This window comes from Alosa alosa, chromosome 6 (assembly GCF_017589495.1).
Source record: "Alosa alosa isolate M-15738 ecotype Scorff River chromosome 6, AALO_Geno_1.1, whole genome shotgun sequence".
In the NCBI taxonomy this organism is placed as follows: domain Eukaryota; kingdom Metazoa; phylum Chordata; class Actinopteri; order Clupeiformes; family Clupeidae; genus Alosa; species Alosa alosa.
The window spans coordinates 20,754,624-20,782,618 of NC_063194.1; the positions used below are offsets into that span (position 1 = coordinate 20,754,624).

The window sequence follows — 27,995 nt, forward strand, 5'->3', positions numbered from 1 at the left end:
GTGAGAGGCGGGTCGTAATCAGGAGAAGCGCAAGAGTTTGCCACAGCAAACGCGTCCAGTGCCCGTTGCTTGTGCAGTCACGAGCTACGTCCGGGAATACGGACCCTAAGATCTGACACCCTAGGTTCTTGAAGACCACGCACAGAATACATTCAATCCGTGAACCTTTCTTTTTACTGTCTAGCTGTTGTCGTTAAAGAGCATTACTTGATTGTACGATCACGGTCCTGTGGGTGATGTACTCCAACATTTGACATTGCTAGCTAGCTAGCTAGCTAGCTGTTTAGCTAGCTTGCCTTGCGTGACTCATGTTCAGTGATCTAGACTGATAGGTTGTTATTTTGACATTTTTTTGTCTACCTTGGGAAATTGCGTGTAATAGAGGAATAATCTATCTACTGTGACATTTCGCTCCCCTCTTATATCAGACTGTGATATACTCAGATGCGGGTTTGTTGACGTTTAGTCGGTGAAACGCAAATAGGTTGCTAACGTTGGGTTTGAATGAATTAGCCAACGGAAACAGCAGCTAGCTACCGTCGCAGCTAATGATACACTAAACCGATAGTTAGCTAGCCACCTCAGCAGGCTGTGCTGCATCCACAGAATACGTTCCCTTGAGCTAGCTAATCTAGCTTGCTAGTGTTAACCTTTTACGAGTTAGTTAGCTAGCTAGAGTGTTGGCTAACGTTGCACGTCCAAAACGAGAATTCATATAGGTTAGGTTTCAAGCTAACATAAGCTTGAAGTCAACGAGCTAAAAAACACACGAGACCATCACTACAATTTACATTTTGTCTGCGCTTGAAATCGGAGGGAACCGAAAATGCCGGCTGTGTCGAAGGGAGATGGAATGCGAGGATTAGCGGTGTTCATTTCGGACATCAGGAATTGTAAGTACCCTGTTCTGGTATTGAACCCTATGTTGGCCTTCTCACTTAACAGTTAATGTTTGCCGCGACATATTTTCTTTTCATTGTTAAATTACAACGGTATCTACATTTTCTTGGAGTTGTCTGAGTGAACAATTATATGAAAATGCTGGGGAATTTGTATAGTTGGTGGGGAGGTCATTTACGCGGTCGTGAAAGAAGCTCTGAATTCCCGTTGCATCTCTTGATGCTGACAGAGGGCCGCTAGTGCAACTAACGTTAACGTTGCCGCTAGCGTCACACGGATGGCGATTGTGGAACGTTAGCAAGAATCGGTCTCGCACCGTAGCACGTTAGGCCGCTACGGAACACTGTTTCTATTTTTACAAATTAGCAACAATTAATCCGTCAGATGTTACCACTGTTCACGCCAACAGGCAGTTAGCCTAGGTGTTGATATCTCTCCTCGCCAAAAGGAGTGCATTCAACTGTTTTCGCGATAATCCATTTATCAGGCGTTTGACCTGGTCTGCTCTGAGCTGGAGGGTCATGTTAAGATGTTGCCTTGCTGTGTGTCCGCATTATTTGGTGATAATGCATAGTGGCTAAAGTCATTGCCCTCTGATGAGTTTCTTTGACCATTGCTTTGTGAACAAGTGCTAGTGCGCGTTCAAATGAGGTTGTAATGAGAGCATTGCACATGAATTGGCATTGCGTTTCCAAGTACATTAGTTGATATTTACTCATGAAGAACGGGTAATACTTCCTTGGTTTTAATGTAACCATGTTGAGATACAGGCACAGTGGCATTTCATTACATAGAATGCCAGCACTTACTTTTCCTGTGAATATTGCAAGGGACATTTATTCTGAAGACATCATTGGACACAAAAAACGCATGTGAGCCAGGCCCATTGAGTGGCATGGGCAGCATCACAAAGATAAGTCCCTCTGAAGTGTCTGTGAGGTTAAGCTTTGAAGCTCTGGTATGCTCAAGGTCAAGGATTGTTCTATAGGATGTCAGTAAAGTTTGTGAAAGTAGATAACAGGGTGAATCCATTAGGAGGAGGAGGGAAGTACAGAGAAATGAGAATGTCAGGTGATGAAATAGTAATAAGTGATGGAAACATGTTAAACTTGCTTACCAGAAGTAGAACATGTTTTGTTCCACAGAACGGATTGTATTTGCAATGCAACATAAACAGGTGCATAGGAATTGTTTACCTCTGGAATAGGATGCATAGCCTACTATACGAATGCGATACATACGCCTATATGCGTATCATTAAACACACATTCTGATCTGCCCAAACATCCTGTGCTAGCTGACAGCCTCCGTCACGTTTCTGACTACAAATCATCACCACACCTAGATTGACTGCAGGGATAGTGGTTCTTGCTTGACTGGCAGTATTTGTCATTTATGTATCAAATTATAAAATCCTCCACTGGGAATGTCTGGGTCATTGGGCTATAATATTAAATAAACACTTGCACCCGGTCTATAGAAAGTACTAGCATAGTGCCTGGTATCAAAAAATAAAAATGCCTAGTCATCATTCTCCTAAATCCCTTTGTTCCAAGTTCTTCTGTGTTGTAGATTTCGGTTCACTCCTAAACCCCATACAAAATTCACTGTCTCAGAGCACTTTTATATGGCCCTGTGGGTTTCACAAAGACCCATAAGGATCGAGGGATCCTGAAGTGTGGTTTGAACGGGACCCAGTGCATCCGGTCTGCTTTCAGTATGAACTCTGACGAGTGTTGCTCTACAGTGTGGGTGTGTGACTGTTTTCTTAATGCTGTGATATTTACTTAAAGTGTCCAATCTGACAACATACACAAGTGAGAACACTGACATCCTGAAGCAATATGCGTTTTTTCTGGGTGTCGGATGCATGAAATCATGCATGTGTAGTTTTTTCCTGGGGAGGACATGCTGTCGTCTTGTCAGATTCAAATAATGACGTGTGTCTGTATCTTGTCTTATTGCCAGGCTCTGATACTCATTTCCTAACAGAGTAGTGGCTAATGGTTGGTTGAATCTGACAGATGATGAGCATAGCTGGCTGCCATTGTTGCTTTAAGTATGGGCTGCGCTTACATGACTGTGAAGGAGAAAAACAAGAAAATAAATCTGAATTTTGTCTGTTAAGAGTTTTTGTTTTACATTGCTGTAAGCAGGTGGCTACACCAAAGCGACTTGCTTTTCAGTGCTCTGTCACTGTAGACCGATGGTTTTGAAAAGGTTTGCCATCAAACAGCATGTAGTTTGTTGCCATGCGAACACCCTGTTGTGGCCCATCTGGTTTGTGTTGCTAGTGTTGTCTCAGCTCCAGCAGAGCTACTGGCACTGCTTCACGCTGGCAGTGGCCAGGTTCGGGGTTCAGTCCCACAGAAGTACAATCACCAAGACAGAGTAGGCCTAGACCAATGCAGAACTTGAAATGGCCTACATTGGCTGCACCAACTGTGGTCAATGGAATTGATGATGTATAACAAATTCTTGGTATTCTAATTACACTCTGTCTTACCATTGTCTTACCACTACCCCCCCTTCAGGTAAGAGCAAAGAAGCTGAGATCAAGCGTATCAACAAGGAGCTGGCCAACATCCGCTCCAAGTTCAAGGGTGACAAAGCTTTGGATGGCTACAGCAAGAAGAAGTATGTCTGCAAGCTGCTCTTCATCTTTCTGCTGGGCCATGACATTGATTTTGGACACATGGAGGCGGTCAACCTGCTCAGCTCCAACAAGTACACTGAAAAACAGATTGTAAGTGAAGATTTATGATTTTGTGTGTGTTTTGTATGTGTTCATCATGTCAGAGTTGTTTGTTGTTGCTTTTTGCCCTATTGTGTGTTTTTCATGTTGGGCTTGTATTGATCAATGCCAGTCAGTGGTCACTCTGTAGTCTGTAATGGGGGAGCAGAGGGTAAATCAGGTGCTTGAACTCTATTGAGCTGTGTGTCTGTCTCTGGCTGTCACATATGTCATGGAAGGCAGGGAATGGCTCTACCTGCTTCCTGAGCCAGATTTTCAGAAACCTTTTGTGACTGCTGCCACAAGCCTATGAACCTCCATCCTATTTACCTCCACCCATGTGACATCGCTCTCTCTTGCTCCTAGTGTCAACATGTCATGTTTAGGTACAAAAGATCAATGAACTCATGAGTCTGGCGTTTCAGGGTAGCCAGCCAGAGTCTGGATTGATAGGGAGAGGGCAGCCCTAGGCACATGCCTCATATAGTAACCTCTATGCTGTAAAGTTTTATTGCCTGAAAACACCCATTAACAGAATGCACTCACTTGGTCAGGTGATTTCAGAATGTGACGTTAGGTTCCGTTTCCGACATTAGGTTCAGTTTTTGCTACAGAGTTTGTTCAGCTATGGCAGGTGAATATGAAAGGCCACAGTAATATCAAAGCCTGAACCAACTTACTTTAGTGCAGGACTGTCAGGAGTGTTTGAGCTTGTGCTGTGGATTTATGTCTTTGAGATAATGGAGCAGGAATTATGTCACAGCCCCTAGAACTGCCAGAATTAATTGATGGAATGATTGCCATTTTATCATGCATTTAATTTTTTAAAGAAGTTGAAATGTTGACTATCAATATATTGAAACAATGGTCTCAACTACTAATACGGCCCCTAATCCGTAACACACATTGAAATGTGTGAACAGTGTTCGGCATTGCAGTAGAGGTGGTTCACTAGTGGAGATGGCAGGTGTGGTATCATTGAGGATGACTCATGAGTTTCGGGGGGGGGGTGCCAAGATTTGAATATCCTAGGCATCTAAAATATGAGCTTCGGCGTCTAGCCCACTAACTAAGTGAATTATAGGCAGGACGCTGGCGGTTGACTCCGATGCACACGCCGCTTCAAAATGAAATCTCAGCCCTGAGAAGGTGATGTCATATCCATCTGGGAGTGATATTCTAGCCTTGGGCCTCCGCATCAGCGCTGAGCACAGAGAGTGAGTGAAGGAGGCGGGGGTCGAGACCGGGCTGTCATCTAGCAAGACGCACTCCTCCCGCTTTAGCCTGACTCATTGTTTCAGCTCGGCTTCCTCTAAAAATCAGCCCAAATGCAGAGACCCTACCCATAACACAATAATAGCATTGTCCGCGTGTCCAAATAAACCACCCCGCGCTGCAGATGTTAAAGCGTGATTTTGCCAAGAGGCCACAGAGTGGAGAGACTATAGTCTGCGAAAAGCCTTGACCCCGTTGCGTGCAACACAATGGAGGCTTGAGATCGGAGATGAAGGCCGCGGGGCTTGTATCCCATGTCTCACTGGGGTGCTGTGGAGCAGTGTGCTCAAACACTGCACACGTTTATTCTGGACAGGACTACCTGTGTCCCACTAGAATTTCCAGTCAGGGAATTAGATTTGGCCCCTGGGTGTGTGTGTGTACTGTGCAGTATCAGTGGTCTTCAGGGATGGAAATCCTCTTAAGATCTAAAAGATGCTAACAGTGGCAAATTTGCATCTTATGTCCTTTAAAATGACAAAGAACTTCCCTACACTGTTTTACATTGTACAGTTTCATGATTTGATGATGAGTTGTATTTATATTTCTAAAGGCTATATTTGCTGCATTTTTGGGTCACGTTTTCTTGAAGTGTGTGTGTGTGTGTGCACGTTTTGGAAGAACAGCATTTGGCCAGTGTGATTAGTCTCAAAAAGGCCTGCAGAGATGGAGGCACTATTCAGTATAAAGGAGGCAGATGACACAGGGAGGGACAGAGAGAGAACGAGAGAGAGTTTTTGAATCAGAGCCACTGGAGTCTGAAGAAGGTTGCAGCAAAAAGAAAGAGGAAAGGTTTTGAGGAAGGTAAGTGGGCAGACAGTGCAGGGGAATATGCAAGGGAGGCCAGTCTGAAATAGCCAGACACAGACAGACACACACACACTGGCAGAGCTGTAACCCTGAGCACAGAGCTCCCTGTCCTTATTGAACTCCACGCTCTTAATGGAGTTCTGCTGACTGCAGAGCTGCTGCTGTTGCACCCACTCCCTGGGCTCTTACTCTTCCTTACACACATGCACACACATGCACACTGGGCTACAAAGCAATGTTCAAGGCTAATGCGCTACTTTAGTCTCCTCAACTCGGTTTCATTCAGATGCATGGCAAATGTGTGTCCTGTTTTGATCTGACTTCTCATGTTCCTCAACCCCTTTTTTCTCTGTCTCTGCCTTTCTCTCTCTCTCTCTCTCTCTCTCTCTCTCTCAGGGTTATCTGTTCATCTCTGTTTTGGTGAACAGCAACAGTGAGCTGATCCGGCTGATCAACAACGCCATTAAGAATGACCTGTCCAGCAGGAACCCCACCTTCATGTGTCTGGCCCTGCACTGCATCGCCAATGTGGGCAGCCGTGAGATGGCCGAGGCCTTCGCCGGAGAGATCCCACGCATCTTAGTGGCAGGGTGAGATTCGACTTGCAGTGGTCAGACATTAGTGACTGATTTTATGTGATTTTATAGTGACTGATGTAAATATTCTGAAATATAATTGCAATTTGGACATAATTGCAAAAGCATGACTGTGACTGTACAGTGTAATTAGGGTATCATATTTTTCTTTTGATACGTTCTATAAAAGTTACATGATTTTCTGTTTGGATGTAATGTTGTGCTGATGCCTTCACCTGAAGCCTGAAATTGCATCCCACTGGGTGTGCTTTCCTTCCTCCTGTCCCCATCTTGAGAAATCATTAATTTGCTTCGTAGGCCTGCAGCACACCAGTAATACGGGTGTGTGTGCGCTCAGTTAATAATGTTTATTGTTGCTCAGTTCTTATAAGCAATCACAAGTATTTGTGTTGCTGTGGTGTCCTCTCTAGCCCAGAAATGCAGTGTTATTGCTGCACAAGCAGAAATCAAGTTAATCGTCAAGTTAATGTCAACAGCAAATCTTTATTAACCTTTAGAGAATTATAAAAACAAAAGCACAATTTTTAGTGTCTATAAGCAGAATATCTAAGATGGATCTACTCTAGTATTAACAAAAATGAATTGGGCTGGTCATGTGACCGAAGAACATTTAGCTTGCAGTGGAGATGGGGAAGGAAGTGATAGTCACACAGCTCAGCACTTGGGAGAGTAACAAAAGTGAGTGTTTGTGGACTAAAATTGCACACTCAGAATTCCTGGTTGGAGGACTGGAATCAGTGTGTGAAAGCTTTGGGTAGCACCGAGCAGTGATTACATGGGCTGTGTGTCCAGATAGCACTATGTTTGCAGGAATGACCAACGCCAGTGTGTCGGTCAATGCCACTGTTAAAACTGGAGAGAATAATAGGATTTGTCTATACAATGCATTGGTAACAACCAGTTTGTGATGTTGGGTGTGGCTACGCTGATATTTTTCTAGTGATACACTGTGGGTAGTGTGAACTACAGTCCTAATAAGATGTGTGTGTGTGTGTGTTTTGTGTGTGTTTGGCAGGGACACCATGGACAGTGTGAAGCAGTCGGCAGCCCTGTGTCTGCTGCGCCTCTACAAGACGTGCCCGGACCTGGTGCTTATGGGTGAATGGACATCCAGAGTTGTACATCTGCTCAATGACCAACACATGGTGAGAGACACACAAACACACAGAGAGAGACACACACACACACAGAGAGACACAGAGAGAGACAGAGAGAGACAGAGAGAGAGACAGAGAGAGAGACAGAGAGAGAGACAGAGAGAGACAGAGAGAGAGACAGAGAGAGAGAGAGAGACAGAGAGAGAGACAGAGAGAGAGAGAGAGAGAGAGACAGAGAGAGAGACAGAGAGAGAGACAGAGAGAGAGAGAGAGAGACACAGAGAGAGACACAGAGAGCGATACACACACACACAGAGATACACACACACACAGAGAGAGAGAGAGAGAGAGAGAGAGAGAGAGAGAGAGAGAGACACAAACAGAGACTAACCTTCCAGAAAAATCCAGACATCAGAGAAAGAAATGAACCCTTGGTACATATGCAATCGAACAAGTAAAAAGTTACACCTACCTTGGGCTAAAATCAGTTCAACTGGTAATTTCAACTTGGCCGTGAATGATTTGAAAGAGAAAGCAAGAAGGGCTTTCTATGCCATCAAAAAAAATATTCAATTTGACATACCCATTCGGATCTGGCTCAAAATATTTCAAACAGTTATCGAACCAATTTCATTATACGGCAGTGAAGTGTGGGGTCCTCTTATGTACAATGGATTTGAAAAATGGGACAAACACCCAATCGAAACCCTGCATGCAGAGTTCTGTAAAAGCTTCCTTAAGGTACAGAGGAACACACCTAACAATGCATGCAGGGCTGAATTAGGCCAATACCCTTTACTAATTAAAATTGAAAAAAGAGCTATCAAATTCTTCGAACATCTCAAAACAAGCGACCCCAACTCCTATTGTTATAAAGCCCTAAAAAGCCAAGGGATGAGTGTAAAAACAAGTCCCCTCATCCAGCTAGTCCTAAAACTCACACATACTAATAGTACAACTAACACAACTAATAGTCAGCCTCAGGACCTTGCCACCCTTTCTCAAACAATTCGGCCTAACCAAATTATAAATGCAGAAAAACAAAACGACTTATCATATTGGACTGAAACAACAAAAAGACAAAATAAACTTCAATGTTATTTGGCCCTAAACAGAGAGTACACTGTGGCAGACTACCTATCCACAGTCACTGATACCAGACAGAGAAAAACCTTGACAAGGTACAGACTAAGCAATCACAGTCTGGCTATTGAGAAGGGCAGACACAGGCAAACCTGGCTGCCCAGAGAAGACAGGCTGTGCACCAATTGCAACCAAGGTGCCATAGAAACAGAGCTTCACTTCTTGGCTGAATGCTGCCAATGGAAAGACATACGAGATCAATTCTTTCCTAAATTCAGAGAAATGCATCCAGACCTTCAAAACTTTAAGGATCTAAGTCTAAGAATACTATTAGGCGAGGAACAAAAGAGCACAAGAGTCGCAGCAAGATATATAGATGCTTGCCATAAACAAAGGGAGTCACTTCATCAGTGAAGCACACAAAAACTCAAACACACACACACACACACACACACACTGCCGTTGCAGTAATGTATGATGCATGATGTTTTGTTTTATGTCTTTACACACTACGTACATGTATGCTTTGGCAATACAAATTGTATTTTTGTCATGCCAATAAAGCTCAATTGAATTGAGAGAGAGAGAGACACACACACAAGCAGAGAGAGAGAGACACACACAAGCAGAGAGACACACACAAGCAGAGAGAGTTTATTCATATAGAGAGGTTATTCATATGAGGCCCAGCTCCTGTCTTGATATGTCTATGGCAGTATACGTTGTCTAGAGTAGACCACCTGTTGCAATATACTTAATGTATGCCACTGAAATTTGCCGCTGATAGACCAAAGAAGGGTGCTTGATGTATAGAGCTAGCCCTGCCACAGCTGATCTTGGTAGATGGAAATGACTGTCCAAGAGTTGATTGCACCAAATTGCAGTCCTCTTTCCTGTTCACAGCAGCATGAAATGGTGACCTTTGCCCACTTCCTCACACATGATTTTGCATCCTATTTTTTTCTCTCATAAAACCTTCTCTCTCCCAAAACAACAGAGGGCACTTTTTTCATCTTTGGATATCATTAGCCTTTTTGCTTTACTTTACATGGGGAATTTCTGAATAAGGGTCACCTATTGTTATGTCATCATGTCAATTGTAGATATCATATTATTATAGTATGTTGATCTCATGTTGGATTTCATATAATCATTTTACCGGTATATAGATATTGAATATATCTCAGAGTTATTTCTGTGTTTTTTTTTTCAGTATATTTGTGACTATCTCTCTCTCTCTCTCTACCTGTAGGGTGTGGTAACTGCAGCCATCTCCCTCATCACCTGCCTCAGTCAGAAGAATCCAGATGAGTTTAAGACCTGTGTATCCCTGGCTGTATCACGTCTCAGCAGGGTGAGTGTGGGGAGTGTGCCTACTTGATCTCAGTGCTTATGTATGTGTGGAAACGTGTCACTTGTTTGGTCATGATGTGTCTGTGTGCTTAATTTTTCTCAAATTGATGAGTTTCCTCCTCTCCCTCTCATCCATATCCAGATTGTGTCATCAGCTTCCACTGACCTGCAGGACTACACCTATTACTTTGTCCCGGCACCCTGGCTCTCCTGCAAGCTGCTGCGGCTGCTGCAGTGCTACCCCCCGCCAGAGGATGGCGCCGTCAAAGGCCGGCTGGTGGAGTGCCTAGAGACCATTCTGAACAAAGCCCAGGAGCCGCCCAAGTCCAAGAAGGTCCAGCATTCCAACGCCAAAAACGCCATTCTCTTTGAGGCCATTGCTCTCATTATCCACTATGACAGGTAACTGAGCATCCCGCTCCACCACCACCATACTAGTCCGGTCTCCAGCCTATTCAGCTAGGGCTGTCCCAATTTTGACCGATTGTCCCAATTGTTAATTATTTTTTGGATTATTCGACTTAGTGCTGGGCGGTATACCGGTTCACACCGTAAACCGGTGTATATTTTCGTTATAATATGAATTTTAAATATACCGCCATACCGGTGTATTTGATTACACAACGTTTGGAACGCTGCGCCGCGCGACAGTGTTTCAGACGGGACTTTTTTCACACGCACGCATGGTGTGACTGCGAGGCAGGAAATAGTGAGGGTAAACACAAAACACCTTACGTTTTTCCCCTGAAGTATGACCCTTAAGGCTTAATTTCTCCTTAGGTGAGGGGTTTATTTAAGGGTGTTGCACAGAATATCTTGTTTCTTTAGTTAAGGAAAAACGTTAAGGGATACTGCATTGAAAGGGATTTACCGTCACAAAAATTATATTGAGATTGTTCAACAGCTGTAACTAGCTGGCTAGTAGGTGACGTTGTTAGTTAGCAACCGAACACAGTGAAGTTTAATGATCTTAATCTTATCATTCATCTCACCTTAAGAATATTCGCTGAAATTATCCAGGTAGCAAGTAAAGCATGTTATAGACATGAACTGAGCAATTCTTGCTGGCTAGTTAGAAATGATCCTGACTGTCATCAGTGCACCAAAACTTTTTTGTTAATGTTTTGCCTAGCGAACCGAACCGAAGCTCATGGCAGGCTAACAAGACATCCACATCCACATGAAGTTAACGTTAGCCTACCACTAACGTCATGCAAACCACACAATAACAATAAGGCATGTTTCTGATAGGCCTATTTGACAGAGTAAGCATATTAGCAGAGAGGTTTTATTTTAAATTGTATAATTTTCAAAAAAAGTATAATTATTGCAAGTTGCACTACTTTTTGTATTGGTTTTATACACGATGTTTGTGAAATTTGCACAGTAAAAGTTCTGTATTTTGACTGCAATTGTCTTTGCATTCTGATTAGATTCTTCATTAGAAGAATGGCTCTTTGTAAACAGCATCATTTTCTGGGGCCATGCAAAACTGCATTACCACTAGTGTGGAGTTATTCTACATTATGACAGTAAAATAGACCATCCTTAGTCAATGTACTGCAGCAATTCCTCTCTCGACCTGTAGAAAATGCTGTGAACATCTGATTATGCATGAAAAAAAAAAATACCGTCATATACCGTGAAACTGTAAGAATTTTGAAAAATACCGTGATATACATTTTTGGTCATACCGCCCAGCACTAATTCGACTAATTTAATTAATTATTTTAAAATTAAATTAATCCAAATGTGTGTGGTTTAGATTCTGTTTTTCACAGCGAAGACACCTGTTGTCTAGGAAACATGTTGTAAGTCACTCAGTGGACAGTACATGCAGAGAGGCATGTGTTTTCTCTCTAGTTTGTAGGTCAAAACTGACTGAGGTTAAATTTGAAACACAAATTTCAACTCACCAACGCAAATTATTCATGTCGACGAATGTAAGCGTTATTGATAACGTTGACGTGTCGTCCCAGCCCCTATCCTCAACCATTCATAACGTCTCCAGATACTCTGCCTCTGTCAGCGCCCTCTACCTTCTTAACCCTTAAAGGTGTAGGTTTTTGAACGTTCTAAGTTCCGCAACAATTGAAGGTTCTAAAATTCTATGTTGAATTCAATGAACCCAGATATTCTTTAGAACGTTCATTTCTCAACATTTAAGCCCTAGCTTTGCCATCTGTTTGTCTGTCTTACTTTGCAATATCTCTAAAGTCTCTTTTGTTCCTCTAATACCTGGCTGTGACATTCTCTCCGTTTATTTGTAATCCTCTCCCTTGTCCCCTCCCAGTGAGCCCAATCTGCTGGTGCTGCCTGTAACCAGCTGGGCCAGTTCCTGCAGCACAGAGAGACCAACCTGCGCTACCTGGCCCTGGAGAGCATGTGCACGCTGGCCAGCTCCGAGTTCTCCCACGAGGCCGTCAAAACACACATCGAGACAGTCATCAACGCACTCAAGGTACACACACTTGGCCGTACCCTCTCGAGGAATGCACATCAGGGATGATTGTTGTTAGAGTTTGTACAAATGAATGCCTACCTACTATGTCATTAACACAGGAGGTGCATGATATACAGTAGCTTACCAATATGAATGCCATCTGTCAGAATCATTATGTTTTCTTTTGAGTGAGGGTTCAGTGTTGGGTCCAAAATGAAAGTAATTAATCCGCTTGGTTGGTGTTAGTGTGTAATTAGCAATTGATTGGCATCCTCATTGTGCCTCCATACACTCACAAGTCAATAATGACAGTGGTACGCATAGTGTGGGAGGCCATGTGTTGTTTGCGTAACAGTGTATTTACTCATACAAACATAAACTTACATATATGAGAACATAATTTCTAACTGAATGTTGAGGCCTGTAAATAAAAATGTTCCCAAGTAAATGTAATAATCCCACTGTGGTATGCACAGGTTCAGTTTTACACACAGATACAAACAAACACACAGACTTGTTCCACAAACTGCAAAATAATACAATAGATAAATCTCAGACATATGCATGATGTACTTGATGTATGTGTTGTACTTCCTGTACAATGATGACTTATCCCTTCAGCTACTACCAATGCCTTTCAGTGAAACGTGTATCAGTCAAATTATATTAGTCATATTGTTTTTCAAACAATGTTTCACTACTGGTTAGTAAGGCTTACATCGCTGTAGTAATTGTTGGGAGACCTGCCTGTTCATGAATTTTCTGTGTGTGTCCTCAGACTGAGAGAGATGTGAGTGTGCGCCAGAGGGCTGCTGACCTCCTCTACGCCATGTGTGACCGTAGCAACGCCAAACAGATTGTTGCCGAGATGCTGAGTTACCTGGAGACAGCCGACTATTCCATCCGAGAGGAAATGGTACGCCTGCCTGTCTCTGTCTGTCTGTCTGTCTGTCATAGATGGTATGATGGAACAAAGTACAGGTTTTCCTGAAATTGTTTTCTTGACCCCCCTGTTTAAATGGGTTCCCAACCACCCTCTTATCAGTGATTGCAATATGTTTGCACTGGCTTGATAATGGTTTCCCACATTGAAGTATACATAAGATAATTATGGTTATGTGTGGACAGTTATATATTTTAGGAGGGGGTTTATCGAACACAACTTATAAAACATAATTTATAAAGGTAGAATACTAAAAATGTTATTATAATCAGTTTAATCAGACTAAATGACTAAAGTAGATGTTATTGTTATTATAATCAGTATAATCAGACTAATGACTAAAGTAGATGCTATTGATTATACATGGTGATCTATGTTTAGGTTTTATATATTTGTGAAATGCATATGATGTGCAGTGCATTGATCATGGGCTGTTTCGTTGTGCTGGCAGGTGCTGAAGGTGGCCATTCTGGCTGAGAAGTATGCTGTGGACTACTCCTGGTATGTGGACACCATCCTCAACCTGATCCGCATCGCGGGAGATTACGTCAGTGAGGAGGTCTGGTACCGTGTCATTCAGATCGTCATCAACCGAGATGACGTGCAGGGCTATGCTGCCAAGACTGTGTTTGAGGTACTGAAACCATTCTGATGTGTGCTTTTGTCCAGATACCAGGTCACAGCAATCATATTACACTTAATTACCAAGATCCAAGTCTGTCTAGAACAGTGCTTAAACATAGGAAAATTCTTTGCACCAGTTAGTTAAAGTTCACTATTTCACTGTTCTCCATCCAGTTGTACAGATCTTTTTAATTGTGTTGGCCAGTATTGACTCAGTGGTCCATCATACTTTATCACTATTTTCGTGCAGAGTTGAATGGCACTCGGGACATTTGTGAGTCTAGGCTTGTCTAGTGTTGGAAATTCTGTTATGAAACAGAACTGTCATGACTGTGGAATGATTGTACCCTAAGTGTTGCCCTCTCTTTGGCCACATGCCCTGTGACCTCCCGTGACCAATATTTGGTGCTCCTCAGGCCCTCCAGGCCCCAGCCTGCCACGAGAACATGGTGAAGGTCGGAGGTTACATCCTAGGAGAGTTCGGTAACCTCATCGCTGGTGACCCGCGGTCCAGGTCAGAAAATATCTTCAAGCTAAAGCTGCATTTACAGTCATGTAACACAGACATTCTGAACTCTCTTTTGTAAAACACTGGTCAGTTTGAAATGTTGGCACCAGATATAAACATGTTTATCCCATCTATTTAAAAATGTTTATCCCATCTATTTAACCCATCTAAGGACGTGTCAAATGCTGTCTTCTAATTTTCAGTATTGTTTCGTTTTTAAAACACCTCTGTCATTGTTACTGACACCTAAGTGATGGCTAGATTAATAGCCTCCTGTGACATGGCACTGTATACATGCCAGTTCCCAGATGAACTCTAATGTTTCCCCCAACTTCACCCCTGTCCTGCAGCCCCCTGGTGCAGTTCAACCTGCTGCACTCCAAGTTCCACCTGTGCTCGGTCCCCACGCGGGCACTGCTGCTCTCGGCTTACATCAAGTTCATCAACCTGTTCCCCGAGACCAAAAGCACCATCCAGGAGGTGCTGCGCTGCGACAGCCAGATCCGCAACAGCGACGTGGAACTGCAGCAGCGCGCAGTCGAGTACCTCAAGCTCTCCTCCATCGCCAGCACTGACGTCCTGGTGAGAATACACACACACACACACACACACACACACACACACACACACACACACACACACCCAAACACGTATGCAAATACACGTGCATGGGTTAGGTGTGATGAAAACATGCAGCTGCTATATGGCTTCATTCCTCTTCAGATCTTAGCACAGATATCTGCTGATGAGTAACCACTAGCCGTACATAAACTGGCTGGTGGTGACTTGGTTGAATACGTCAGACATGATGGCCTCAAATAAATAGACTGTTCTTAGTGTTTTTCCCCTATTTAGGGGTCCAAGCAGTAAATACACTGACATGACACAGGGGAGCGCTACTAAAAGCACATTTACATTTTGGGTCATACCTCAATGACAATGTTTTTTATTTAGATTTCTTAGAAGCTCCTGAATCCAGCGCACGCTGCTACGCCCATTTCTACATCTAGTCAAACAAGTCTAAGGCCATCATCTATTCAATTCTCATAAGATGTGATACAGATCTACAGACCATGCCAACAAAATTGGTTTTCTTAGATTTTTGATTCGTCACTCCGTTTTAAAGTTGCATACCAATCAAATTTCAGGGCGTGGCCATAATGATTCTATTGATAATATCTTCTGATGTAAAGGCCCAATCTCAAACTACCATGGTAAAATCGTAAGCTTGTGTATTGTAAGTACACATAATAAAGGCTGATATTTCAAACCATGTTAAATGTGTTTATATGAATGACTTTAAGAGGGTCAACTTAACACTGTAACATTTTTTAAACCGATGCAGGGTTGTCTTAAAGTTGCAAGGAAAATTAAGAAGAAATGAAGGAACTTTGTCTTCAAAAAATCTCATTTGTTCTTAAGTGTTTTCTTAGGAAACATCTTAAGAAGAAAGTTAAGAACTTTATTCATGAATATCAAATCTTCCAAAATAGAAGAGCAATCAAATTTCAGCAGTCAATATATGCCAGTGATAATGGCTGATCTTCATAAAACTTCATAGGCTTCCATATGACATTATGAATGAGCCTATGTACTAGCCTGACTCCGCCTGTCTACATACTTTCGCTCATTTACATTTCCCTACAGTACTCCGTCTGGAATAGCTCTCGTTCACTTCGTTTACTTTGGCAACTTCTCTCCGAACCAACCAGCGAACAGAGGGCGTTCCTGAGAGCGATTACGATTACGAAGTTGCAAGCCTAGAAGCCTGTTATCCAGGCTAGCTATGTACCAAATATGCTCCCTAACTTTTGAAGTTGAGACACTGTGCTATCCAATAATACAATCAGTAACGTCTTGTGTGATTTATAACGGTCTGTCCATCCGTTAGCCTATGACAGTTAGCATAACAAACATGGCGGCGGCCATAGCCTCCTATATTTCGAGCTTCACACTCACTCCAACGTCATTTACTTGTTGTCCCATTAAGTGGACAGACTTCATGGGTTTGTCCACTTACTCATAGTCTATGTCGGGCCTCTGTTAATCGCCCCTTGCAGCTATGTTTTCTGTTACTATGATGCTACACACACTCCAGTGTTTCGATTTGGTGTAATCTGGAACATTTTCCTATCAAATAAGACTTCACAAATATTATCAAATGGGCACTGTGCTTGCACTAACATTGTGCATGGCAAGGGGTCAGTCCAGAGTTCTGTTTGTTGGCACTTGGCAGCATTAGTTTCCTTTAGCATTCTTAAAGGTGTGTGTGTGTGTGTGTGTGTGTGTGTGTGTGTGTGTGTGTGTGTGTGTGTGTGTGTGTGTGTGTTTTAGGCCACTGTTCTGGAGGAGATGCCTCCGTTCCCTGAGAGGGAGTCGTCCATCCTGGCCAAGCTGAAGAAGAAGAAGGGGCCGGGGGCTGTGTCTGTGAATGAGCTGGAGGATGCCAAGAGAGAGGGAGGAGAGCTGAACGGAGGAGGAGAGAGGGCGGACACTTCTGCTATGGCTGCGTCCAACGCTGTAAGCCAGAGATAAGAGCACAGATGGCCACACCTATATACACACTCCAAAACACACACGCTCAAATATACACAAACACTAATCCTTACCTGTATTTCTGTATAATACACAGGAACTACACACACATCGTGAGGGAGGCTATGCACCTAGTGATATTTCTCTGTTCATAATAGTCTGCCATCTTAGCTACTAGCAGACATAGGTTACTACCTCCCCTCATCCACCTCAGATTCCTCCCTCTGTACACAGAGAGCAGAGGGATTTGGAGATGCTTCATTAACAATATATGGACTTCACTACATTCCTCAACTCCTCTCTCGCTGTATTCCCTCTCCCCAGTCCACGCCCTCTCCATCTGCTGACCTGCTCGGTCTCCGCCCAGCCCCTGCAGTTGGCTCAGCTCCTCCCAGTACTGGCAGCCTATTGGTCGATGTGTTTTCAGAGGGGTCGGCTGCGCCCAGCGCAGGTGTCAATGACGACGGCTTCCTGAGGTAAACCTGCACCGCCGGTGGCCTGTCCACCAGTACCCCCTATCGTCCGGGATAGTTCTAACTCTTACTTGATTTCAGACTTTAAAGACTTTTAACTCTTTTAAGAGCTTTTAAGCTAGTCTTCTGTGCTACCTTCTCTGTGGCTGTCTGTCAAACTGCTTTCTCCGTCTCTCTCACTGTCTCTATCTCTTCTGCCTTTCAGTCAAACTTTCTTTGGTTTTCTGTGTTTTCTGTGTACAGAAATGTCTTCTTGTCTTCTTTATCTTGCTGTGTATGTGACTCTTTTCTTGCTTTTTTCCTTCTATCTCCTTTTCTTTCCCTCCCCTGTCAAATACCCTCCCTTGGTTTGGTGTGTGTGTGCGCGCGTGTGTGTGGTGTGTACATGTTTCCTGTATGTCTGTGTTGTGTGTATGTATGTACGTATGTTTGTTGGTGTGTCCTCACATTTGATTGGACGGTGGCAGAGATCTGGAACAACCCCCTGAGACCTCTGACACCCTATTGGCTGAGGGTCCTGGTGACTCCGAGTAAGGGGCCAGTGGTGGATTGCTGTGACCTTGTTTAAAGAGAAAATCCCAAACTTAATGTTTTTAGTCATACTGTTAAAAATCATTAAGCAATTCTATAATTGCAATTCTTTTTTTATTATATACAATCTATATACACTCTGTTGGCTCGTGTTTATATATACTCTATACATATAGATGCTGTATACCACTTGAGTTGTCAGAAGGTGTTTGCATAGCCGTAATACGCATGTAGCTGTTCTGTGTTGCCACTAGCTGCACTGTCTGCGTGCTGTGTTCTGTGGTGTGTGCTTAGCAGTGGTGGTGTATTATCCAGGCTTGGTTCAATGCTGGTACTAACACCTGTGCTTGTCTTTTTTTCTTCCCATTTCTCTCTCTCTCTCTCTCTCTCTCTCTCTCTCAAACACACTCACACATATGGAAACACTCCATCTCTGGCTATGTCTTTCACTCTATTTACATCTGACTTGATTCACTTCATCAACATACCATCCCCTCTTTTTCTGGAATTCTTCTCCTCTTCCATTATCATCCCATCTTCTATCCCTCATTCCTATTCTCCATCTCTCTCCACCCTTTCTTACACCTCTCCCCATACCTCCCACTATCTCTTTTCATCCCTTCTTTCCTTCCCGTATATTTCTCTTCCTCTATGTTTGGCCTGCCCCTCCCCCATCAGCTCTGCTCCTCCTCCTGCTGTCTCTGAGGAACCTGCTCCCCCTCTTCCTGAAGCAGAAGAGCTACTCAACAAGTAAGCGCTTCCTCACCGCCTCCAGCTCTAGAGCTGCACATAGCATAACACACTCCAATTCTCGGGTGCAGGTGGTTTTCTGCTTGGGTGTGTGTGAGTTTCATCTTCCTGAAAGATTGGCCTATACTGTGGATAAGTGTTATCTTAAATGTTTTGTGGCATAGCAGGAAACTACACCATGGCACACAACTAATATCTCATCAAGGCTGGCTTCTTACCACAGTTAGCATCTCCCTGCAGAGCCAACAGAAGGGCATCACTACAAAGAGATGTGTGGTTGATGTAAACCAGAAAGGCCACGGAGGCTGTGCCCCCTGGGCATCAATGTTTGTTCACATGTTCATGTGGTGGTTGGATGCGCCCTCAGACAATTTCCATCTTTTAAAGGAATTCTCCTAGTTCTGTCCACCCAGATAGCAGACGCATAACAGCTGCTGTTGGCCCGCTGACAGCAGAAGTTGGCGAGCCACTGGTTCTTTGCTCCTCCTTTTATCAGGTGGTCCACTGCTAAACTAGAATGTTTCTCCTAGGAGCTCAAGTCCTTTTCTCGTGCAATTTCAAAGGATTTTCCCAACCAGACTGAAGCCAGTGTCAGTCTCTTGAACTGTAATAGGCTACAGGAATAATGAAATTGAATTACTAAACTAAATTGTAAAGGTTAAATTAATGGATCAACAGAGTTGAATGAGGGGTAATTTAATAATAGGGGGAAATGAAGAGTGAGACAGTGGTTCTCTGTCTGAATTTCTGCTCAGCTGCCAGTGGGCTTCACTAAAGATGGCACGCAAAAAGGCTGGGTCTCCTTCAGCTTTACTCTCAGTGGACACACTGGGCACATTGTGCAAGACCTCTTAAACCACGACAAAAAACTGTCAGCTGCTGCATGTAGGCTATTTTTGTTTTTTGATGTTTGTTCTGTTTCCATAAACTTACTTGATGTATCATTTTTCAAAAGCACTTATTTTCAAGAAACTGATTTTCTGTTTTGGCCACTTTTCTTACAGAAGTTGAATCTGAACTACAGTGATGAACTTGAGAGCTGATTATCATTAAGTAATCATTTTCTGCCTCTGTACCAGGAAGTACAGTGCCTATTCAGTCATGAACATTATTAAATTACACTTTACTTGACAGTATTGACATAAGAGTGACATGACACTGTCATAAACAAGTCATACACGTTTATGACATAATGCTTCTGTTATTAAGTGTCATTTGGTTTTTGTCGTAACAAGTTGGGGTTAGAGGTTAGTATTAGGGTTAGGGTTCATGTGTGACAGTGTCGTGTTCATGACGGTGTCATGTCACTCTTAAGTTGATATTGTCAAGTAAAGTGTTACCCATTATTATTATTTATTTTTTTGACAAGCATTTACATCAGTGCTCGAATTATCTTTTTGTCTTTAAGGGGGTCTCTATCTCATAAAAAGTTGGCACATCTCGCGCATAGCCTAACAAGGCGATACAAATATCCTAGGCGCGAGAGGCGCTTTTGTGCAGTATGCGCAAAGTAAAGTGAAGATCAGTGAAGATGGTAGGCCTAGGCTATAACACACACACACAACAGACAGATTTTTCGTAGAAATTGATTCCTTTTCATTCATTTCAACATATTATTGATTGTAATAGTCCATATTTCATTTCAATTTCACAATACAAAGAAATAGTCTGAGTGCCATTCTCAATTTCACAACGTAACTCATTTGAACCAGACCACCGTCTCAGATGGGCTATCCTCAGTGTCAAACACAATAATGCATGTAGTCTTTAACTTATACACAGGGAAATTGCAGGGAAACTGGCAGAAATTAATAAAGCCATTGCAGCCAAACTATGTTCTAGTATTAGCCTATAGGCTAATGTACACATAGTGATAATAACACCTGGGTGTTCAGTCGTCTCATGTGTTGAACCGTGGAAATAAATAGACGAACAATTTTGGAATTTGCACTGAGATGTTGTCAGGTAGCCATTGAATATTCCGCCATCAGAGATTGCTAATAGGTGTTTCAAAATATCTGGGAACTTTCCGGAGCTCTGAATGGCAGAGGATAGTTACAGATCAGTTCACACAATCATTGAAGTAGGCTGCATTATGGGCCATAATTTATGGCTTTGTCAATTAACATAGAAGAGGCGAAGCGCAAGTTCAACAGCAAACAGGACTTTTTCAGCACGTATCCAAACCATGTAGGCTAGCCCAATGAACGCCTATGTAAATAGACAAAACACTCGCATCAAAGCAGGGTGACTTCTTCGGACTTGCGAGTGCTGTCAAATCGATCGTATGTGGTTTGCTATAGTCTGGTAGTGAAGTGCAGTCATGCTGCGTTCAAGAGCGTAGTGTAGGTCTACGTCCTGTAGTAGCCTATATTTTAATTTAACGTCTTTAATGGTAAGAGATCGGACAGGGATGGATAATGAGCGTTGTTGCCAGATACCTTCAGATATGAGAGACCCCCTCAGATTTTTGACTTTGTTGCTTTCATGGGAGCCTGTCCTCACTCTAAGGGAGCTCGGCTCCCTCTGGCTCCCACGTAATTCGAGCACTGATTTACATGCAAAATAGGGACTTTTTAAATATTTGTGAGGAATTAATGTATTTACATTAAGCTAAGTTTGTTTAATGGTGTCCAGTTCCGTGTATTTAGTCATCAGAATTTCCTTACACCTGAGAATTGTGAGAGTCCATCTGTTGTTTTTCTTGACACATTCTACTCTCTGCTTGTTGATTCTCCAGTGTTCACACAGCCCACTCAACGTCTGGTGCAGTGTTTTTTCTAATGCTGTTAAGAGTCACTTTGGTTTTATTCCTTAATCTCTCTGTCTCTTTCTCTGCACTCTGTCTTTGGTAGGTTTGTGTGTAAGAATAACGGAGTCCTGTTTGAGAACCAGCTGCTGCAGATTGGAATCAAGTCTGAGTATCGCCAGAACCTGGGTGAGCCCTCAACCATATTTCTTCTATTGCACTCCTCATCTTGCCCTGATTGAAATCAATCAACTCCCCAACTTTGTCAAAAAGCATAATACCTTTTAGAGTTTGTTGCATGAACCAAAGCAAGCGCTGTGTACACCCTTATTCACCCTGATGCACAATTTGTTGACCCATTTTACCCATAGACAGAGTACAAATATGCATGGTACGTTGCAGACTTGATATTTTATTTGTGTGGTGGTGTGTTTTTCTCTCACAGGGAGAATGTACTTATTCTACGGCAATAAGACTTCAGTGCAGTTTGTCAGCTTCTCCACTACAGTGTCCTGCCCAGGTGAACTGCCGACTCATATCCTTTCTCTGAATCAGTGTTCTCATCAGTTAGGCGTCAGATGCAGCATAAACTGGCCTCTCAGCAGATGGAAATGCTGGCCCCGCCACTGTGTTGCCGTATGTATGAGCTGGGATCAAGTAGGTTTGTGTTTGGAGTTGTCAAAGTGAATGTTCTGTTTGAATTAGGGCTGGGCGATATATCGGTATTACGACTACGACTGATATATTTTTGAAAACGATATGTAGTTGAGGCAATATCGTAATACCGGTATTATGTCAAATAATGGGCCATTTTATCAAAGCCACTTGCTCTTCTGTGTTCAGACCATTCAGACAGCCGCAGCTCTGCTCAGCTGCGCCCCTTGCGTGTGCACGTTCTCCCTCACAGCACAACAAACTTTCAAACATGACTGACACTGAGTCTGATTTTGTCTACCGTGATCAGAGGTTGGTACTGATGCCTATTTCCGTCGGCACATCAACGGCTAGACCGAGAATTCTCGTTGTGAAATCAAAATTCCACTGGAGCTCCAAGCGGTTTTGTACACGCAGATTTAAGTTACAACACTGTTTACAGCTCTTCGACTCACGGTAAAATGTCATTTTTGGTACATAGCCTAGCTAATTTAAATACACTTATGAGTGCTTGCGTTTAGCGACATAGCAGATCTAAAGTCCTCAGGGAGATAACCTACACGCTGATTTTATTAAGAGGATAGGCTATGCTCGCGAGCAGTTAGGGGCATCATTTTTTATGATTCCCGACACCCCATTAAATCGTGCATAGGGATTTTTTTCTTATGAACCGGAACATGCAAAAGGGTAATGAACGCATACAAAATCACGGTAGCATCTATCACACTCTTGGTGAGTGACTCCGTTACGTTGTTTAGGTAGCCCAATTGTTTGTTGTCAAGTCACACATGTCTACGCCATCATAGGCTACATTTGCTTTCATCTAGGCCCTATCAAACCCTTACGGTAAAAAAACTGCAGGTTTTTTTCTGCAGTAGGCTACTGCAATATTTTTGTGCCCAAAATATTGCATTGTGCAGTACAATGTAGGCCTGTGTTGTCAGTCACGGTCGACTTATTGGTCTTTTGTTATTTGCACAGCTTTATCAGGCCTTTACCAATGCCTATTGGTATTGATAGGCCTATGTTATTGTTTACACTTTTTTGCACAGCTGTGTTAGAGCAGTCTGAAATCATTCTGATCAAAGCTGGATGTGTTGTCATAATTGTCATGTTGAGTGAATACGAAACACTTAGCTCTTCTGTTTAAAATATCGATATATATCGTATATCGCCAATCAGCCCCAAAATATCGGGATATCAGTTTTGGTCCATATCGCCCAGCCCTAGTTTGAATGCACAGGTGTGTGTGTGTGTCTTAGAGAAAGAGAGAAGGTGAGCGTGTATGTGTGTATGTTCTCCTTAACTGGCCCCACAGCTGAATTTGCAGACTAAAACAGTGGAGCCTCTGATTGAGGGCGGTGCCCAGGTGCAGCAGGTGGTCAACATCGAGTGTCTGACTGATTTCGTTGATGCGCCGCTTCTCAACATCAAGTTCAGGTACCGTTGGGCGTTGGCACATACTCTCTCTTACTGCACTTACGTATTACCACTCATTTACTCAAATTGAAAATTAAAGCTCAACTCCCTCCCCTCACCCACTCTTCACTCAGGTATGGTGGAGCCCTGCAGAATCTCACCCTCAAGCTTCCCGTCACCATCAACAAGTTCTTCCAGCCCACTGAGATGTTATCACAGGAGTTCTTTCAGCGCTGGAAACAGCTCAGCCAGTGAGTGTGTTTGTGGTGTGTAGAGCAGAGGGGTGGAATAGGTTGGAAGATGAACCTCCACACCAGTGTGTGTTGATCTTCACTTTACAGTAATTATCTGGTAGGGATCATGTGTGGGGGACAAGTAATTGCCTGCTCACTCATTCTGTGATGGCTTTCTCAATTGGACAAAACAATATGTGATTTCTCCAGAGAAGTCATTTGGCTGTGATTTTAATAAATTGAGTGACATAAGAGCCAAGTCTTACATTTCCTGTAAGTTTGAGCCAATCAAGATTGTTTATGCTGTTGTATTTAGTTGTCTGAAAAAGCCACCAAGGAGATATTACACTAGATATTAACTCACTCCTTCTCTGAGAATCGGTTGGTGCAGCGATGAATCTAGCATATTAACTTGAATGTGTGTCTGGGTGGTGGCTTTAGGAGGGTTGTAACAGATTACTGGCTTGTGTCTGTTGCATTAGACGATTGTGTAATGAGTTTAATATGTCAACCACAGAGTTACTCAATCTACCCCACCCAGTAATCTGACATGCATTTGGCCTTTCCCTTCTGCAGGCCTCAGCAAGAGGCACAGAAGATCTTCAAGGCTGGCCATGGCATTGACACAGAAGTGGTCAAAGCCAAGGTAAGAGATTTACAGATACAGCTTTTGCTGTGGTCTTGCTGTGGTACACACAATCACACACTTCCCTGCTGATCTCCAGAACCCTATCAGGATTTGGATGTAGAATAGATGTATTGGATGTTTTGAATGTAGATGGGCACCTGCAAATCTCTTGCTCGAATCTAGACCTTTTAGTAAAATGTTGCCTTTCGAGCACTCATGTCTTATGTGTACATTTATTTGCAAAACCATTTGAAATACATAGAGTGTGCAGCATGTTTTATTTGAAACAGAAATATTCCAAAAATAAGCACAGTTGATATACATTCTTTGAGCAGCCCATTTTTTAGGTTAGAGCTTTCCCCGAGATCTTTTTAGTGTCACTTTGTTCATTCCATCCCATGTTCACCACCATCACCACCACCCTCTTCCCCTGGGTAGTTGTTGGGCCTTGGGACGGCCCTGTTGGAGAACGTGGACCCTAACCCAGAGAACTTTGTGTGCGCTGGAGTCATCCAGACCAAGGCCCAGCAGGTGGGCTGCCTACTCAGACTGGAGCCCAATGCCCAAGCTCAGGTAAGTCATATACATGGACATGCATGTGCACGCACTACACACACACACACACACACACACTCTTACACACTTGTTTGACCGAACACAAAGATTCCAATCCCTTTCTCTAAGCCACTTTTTGCCCGAGTGAAAGCACTACCCTGAGCCTAAATCTACTCTTGTAGCCAAGACTGCCTCACACAATTGTCACTACACTAGCTATAATCTTGAACACCCACAGAAATAATTGTTGACCCTTCAATCCAGCCTTCTCTTTTGTGTTAACATTGTAAACATACACACCTGCGCTCAGACACACGCGTCTGCACACACGTTCTCTGTTGTCTGCCGTCTGTGCTGGCGTGGGGCGCAAAACAGCTAAAGCCTCTGTGTTTCATTGCATCTCACTGATGTGTCTGTGTCTCTGTGTCTGCTGCTGCAACTCAAGCCTGGGGAGCAGGTAACACTCCTCTTTCTCTCTCTCTCTCTCTCTCTCTCTCTCTCTCTCTCTATCTATCTCTCTGTCTGTCTGTCTGTCTCATATCTGACTTTCTTGTTCCTGTCATCTTGCACTCTTGCTGCCTCTTTGAGCAGCGTAATGCTGTCTCTAGCTTTCTCCATTCCTTTCTTTCTTTCTATTTCTCTCGCTCCCCCTCCCTCAGTGCAGTGGTAGACTCCAGGCCATTGGGCGTGTTATTCGTGTTCAGAACCCCACTCTCAGTTGGACCAAGTCTTTAGCGACCATTAATCATGTGTCTGTAGAAGTATGCATGCATGGGGTATGTGTGTGTGTGTGTGTGTGTGTGTGTGTGTGTTTTTCACTTGAGTATGTGTGTCATGTCTATGCATACAGTTAGTATGTGTGTATGCTGTACTCACCTGTACTTAGCACAGTGTGCTAACTATAATAGTCTACCTATAGTATGTGTATTAGTATATATTATAGTGTTACACATTGTGTAACTCTCTCTGTCTCTCTCTTTCTCTCTCTCTTTCATCCCTCAGATGTACCGCTTGACTCTGCGCAGCAGTAAGGACACCGTCTCCAAGCGTCTTTGTGAGCTGCTGTCGGAACAGTTCTAGAGTCTTCTCCTGGAATCCATGCCTAGACCATCACCTTCCTAGAGCCCTCACGCAGACCAGCGTTCTACTTTCCAGAACCCTGAACAAAGAAAGAAAACTTCAGAAGCATTCGTACATAAGGGAAAAAAAACACAGCCGGCATTCTGCGACGGCCATATAACTGTCCTAATTACAATTATTATGATTATTATTACTGTTATCATCAGCGCAACAGTTCTTGTTTTTATTGGTGTTTACCTGTGTGCGTGTGTGTCAGAGAGTGTGTTAGAGAGCATGTGTGCGTGCGTGTTTGTTTGAGTGAGTGAGTGAGTGAGTGAGTGTGTGTGTGTGTGTGTGCGCGTGTGTGGTACAGAATTGTGGTGATTGTTGTGTTCTCCGTCCGGCCTAGTGACTGAAGTGTGCTCTGTGCTTGTGTTGGCAGCTGGTGCGCATTGTGCTGGGAGGGGCGAGCGGTCGGCGCACACGCGATCTAACATTTCAACTTCCGATAGCATTCCTGCGAAGTGTACGCATACACAAGACACTCACCCACACACGTCTCTTAAACATTCCTTGTAAGCCATGGATGGGAGGACGCACCAAAACCCCTTTGCTCGCTCACATGCACAAATCTGAGGAATTGTACAGATGAAGTAGAAATACACTAAGGGAGGCAGTTGCCTCTAGATGGGCCGGACATTTGCGCTTTACTGACCTAATCACCCCCCTCCAACCCTCCCAGCACATCCTCATACATTAGTTTATATATATATATACACACACACACACAGCTTTCTCATCAGCTCGCTCGGCATGTATCACTGCAATTTTCCACATTTCCATTCCCATATTCCCCCGGCGCAGAAGAGCAGGCTTAGTGCACTTTAACAAGGCTCAGGCAGGGAAGTGATCATGCACGCTTCATTAGACCCTCTCGTGGGCTCGTCATTTATTGCATTTATTACACCCCCGTCATGACTTCAGAGATGAGAGATGCTTTGTGATTGGTTGTGACGTGTGGTTTTTTTTTGTTTTTGTTTTTTTTGGCTTTCTTTCTTTTTTTTTATTTTTATTGTATTTACCTGTCTATTTTGTCTCATCTCAGTGCTGATGTTAGTGATGTGTTAACTTGAAGTTTGTTGCCCCATTTCATTGTTTTGTACATTTCATGATTTCATGGTGGTCCAAATGTTCAGGTTGTGTCCAGGTCGCCAGCTCTCTTCTGTTAGAGGAGACGGCTGAGGGGACAGCAGGGCAGCGGGAGGGAGAGGAGGGCGTCCTCTGTCTGTACGTCTGTCTGTCTGCACATGAAGAGTGCAGCAGTGGATTCTTATGTAGACACACATGCACGCACACTACAAAGATCTGCGGTGATCTGTGGCGACCTCCGCTCTTGCACTCAAACACACACACACACACACACAACAAAACACAACACAACAGAACAGAACAGAACAAACGGGACTAAAGCCAGATTGGGTGTTGAGTTGTGGTGAGGTTGTGACTGATATTCCAGAGCGCCTGTTTGAGCACTTATCATGTGAACATGTTTAAATCAGCGAGTACTTCAATGCGCACACTATAGTCTAAGATAACACACTAGTCTTCAACACACACATACATCTTAGATGGCAGAAAAACAGAGAGAAAGATTAGGACCAAACCAGCTGCCAACAGTCAACCACAACGCCAGGGATCATCTTGCTTTGGTTCAGCATTAGGTGTGTATGTGTGGGATGAGTGTGACTGTACCATATTATAAGGAAAAAAAAATCTAACGAAGTTTATGGGACACTGTCATATATGTTGAATAAGGAGTCACTATGCTTCCCTTGATGCAACTGTGCATTCACTGGGACTTTGTCATTGTAGTTGAATTTGAATCATTGTCATATTTGTGTGTGCGCGTGAGCGTGTCTGTGCAGTATCCGCTAGCTAATACAGCCCCAGTGTATCGGTGTTAAACCTGTCAGATACCTGTGTTAGATTCCAATTTACTCTGTACTGAAAAATGTGAAAGTAAAACTATGCCATATATTCAAA

The 27,995-nt window shown here is 43.3% G+C and overlaps 1 protein-coding gene across 1 annotated transcript; it reads left to right on the forward strand.

Moving 5' to 3' along the window:
• The first annotated feature begins 8 nt into the window (after positions 1 to 8).
• ap2a1 (adaptor related protein complex 2 subunit alpha 1) lies at positions 9 to 27,995 on the forward strand. Its single transcript, XM_048245424.1, is given in 23 exon segments — positions 9 to 893; positions 3,435 to 3,646; positions 6,116 to 6,309; positions 7,331 to 7,460; positions 9,748 to 9,849; positions 9,991 to 10,250; positions 12,142 to 12,158; positions 12,161 to 12,309; positions 13,070 to 13,207; positions 13,686 to 13,868; positions 14,275 to 14,372; positions 14,717 to 14,948; positions 16,701 to 16,886; positions 17,226 to 17,377; positions 17,842 to 17,904; positions 18,584 to 18,655; positions 21,511 to 21,593; positions 21,850 to 21,939; positions 23,375 to 23,498; positions 23,612 to 23,728; positions 24,287 to 24,356; positions 24,777 to 24,911; positions 25,896 to 27,995. Coding segments are annotated over 23 exon segments (2,952 nt in total). The 5' UTR covers positions 9 to 826; the 3' UTR covers positions 25,974 to 27,995.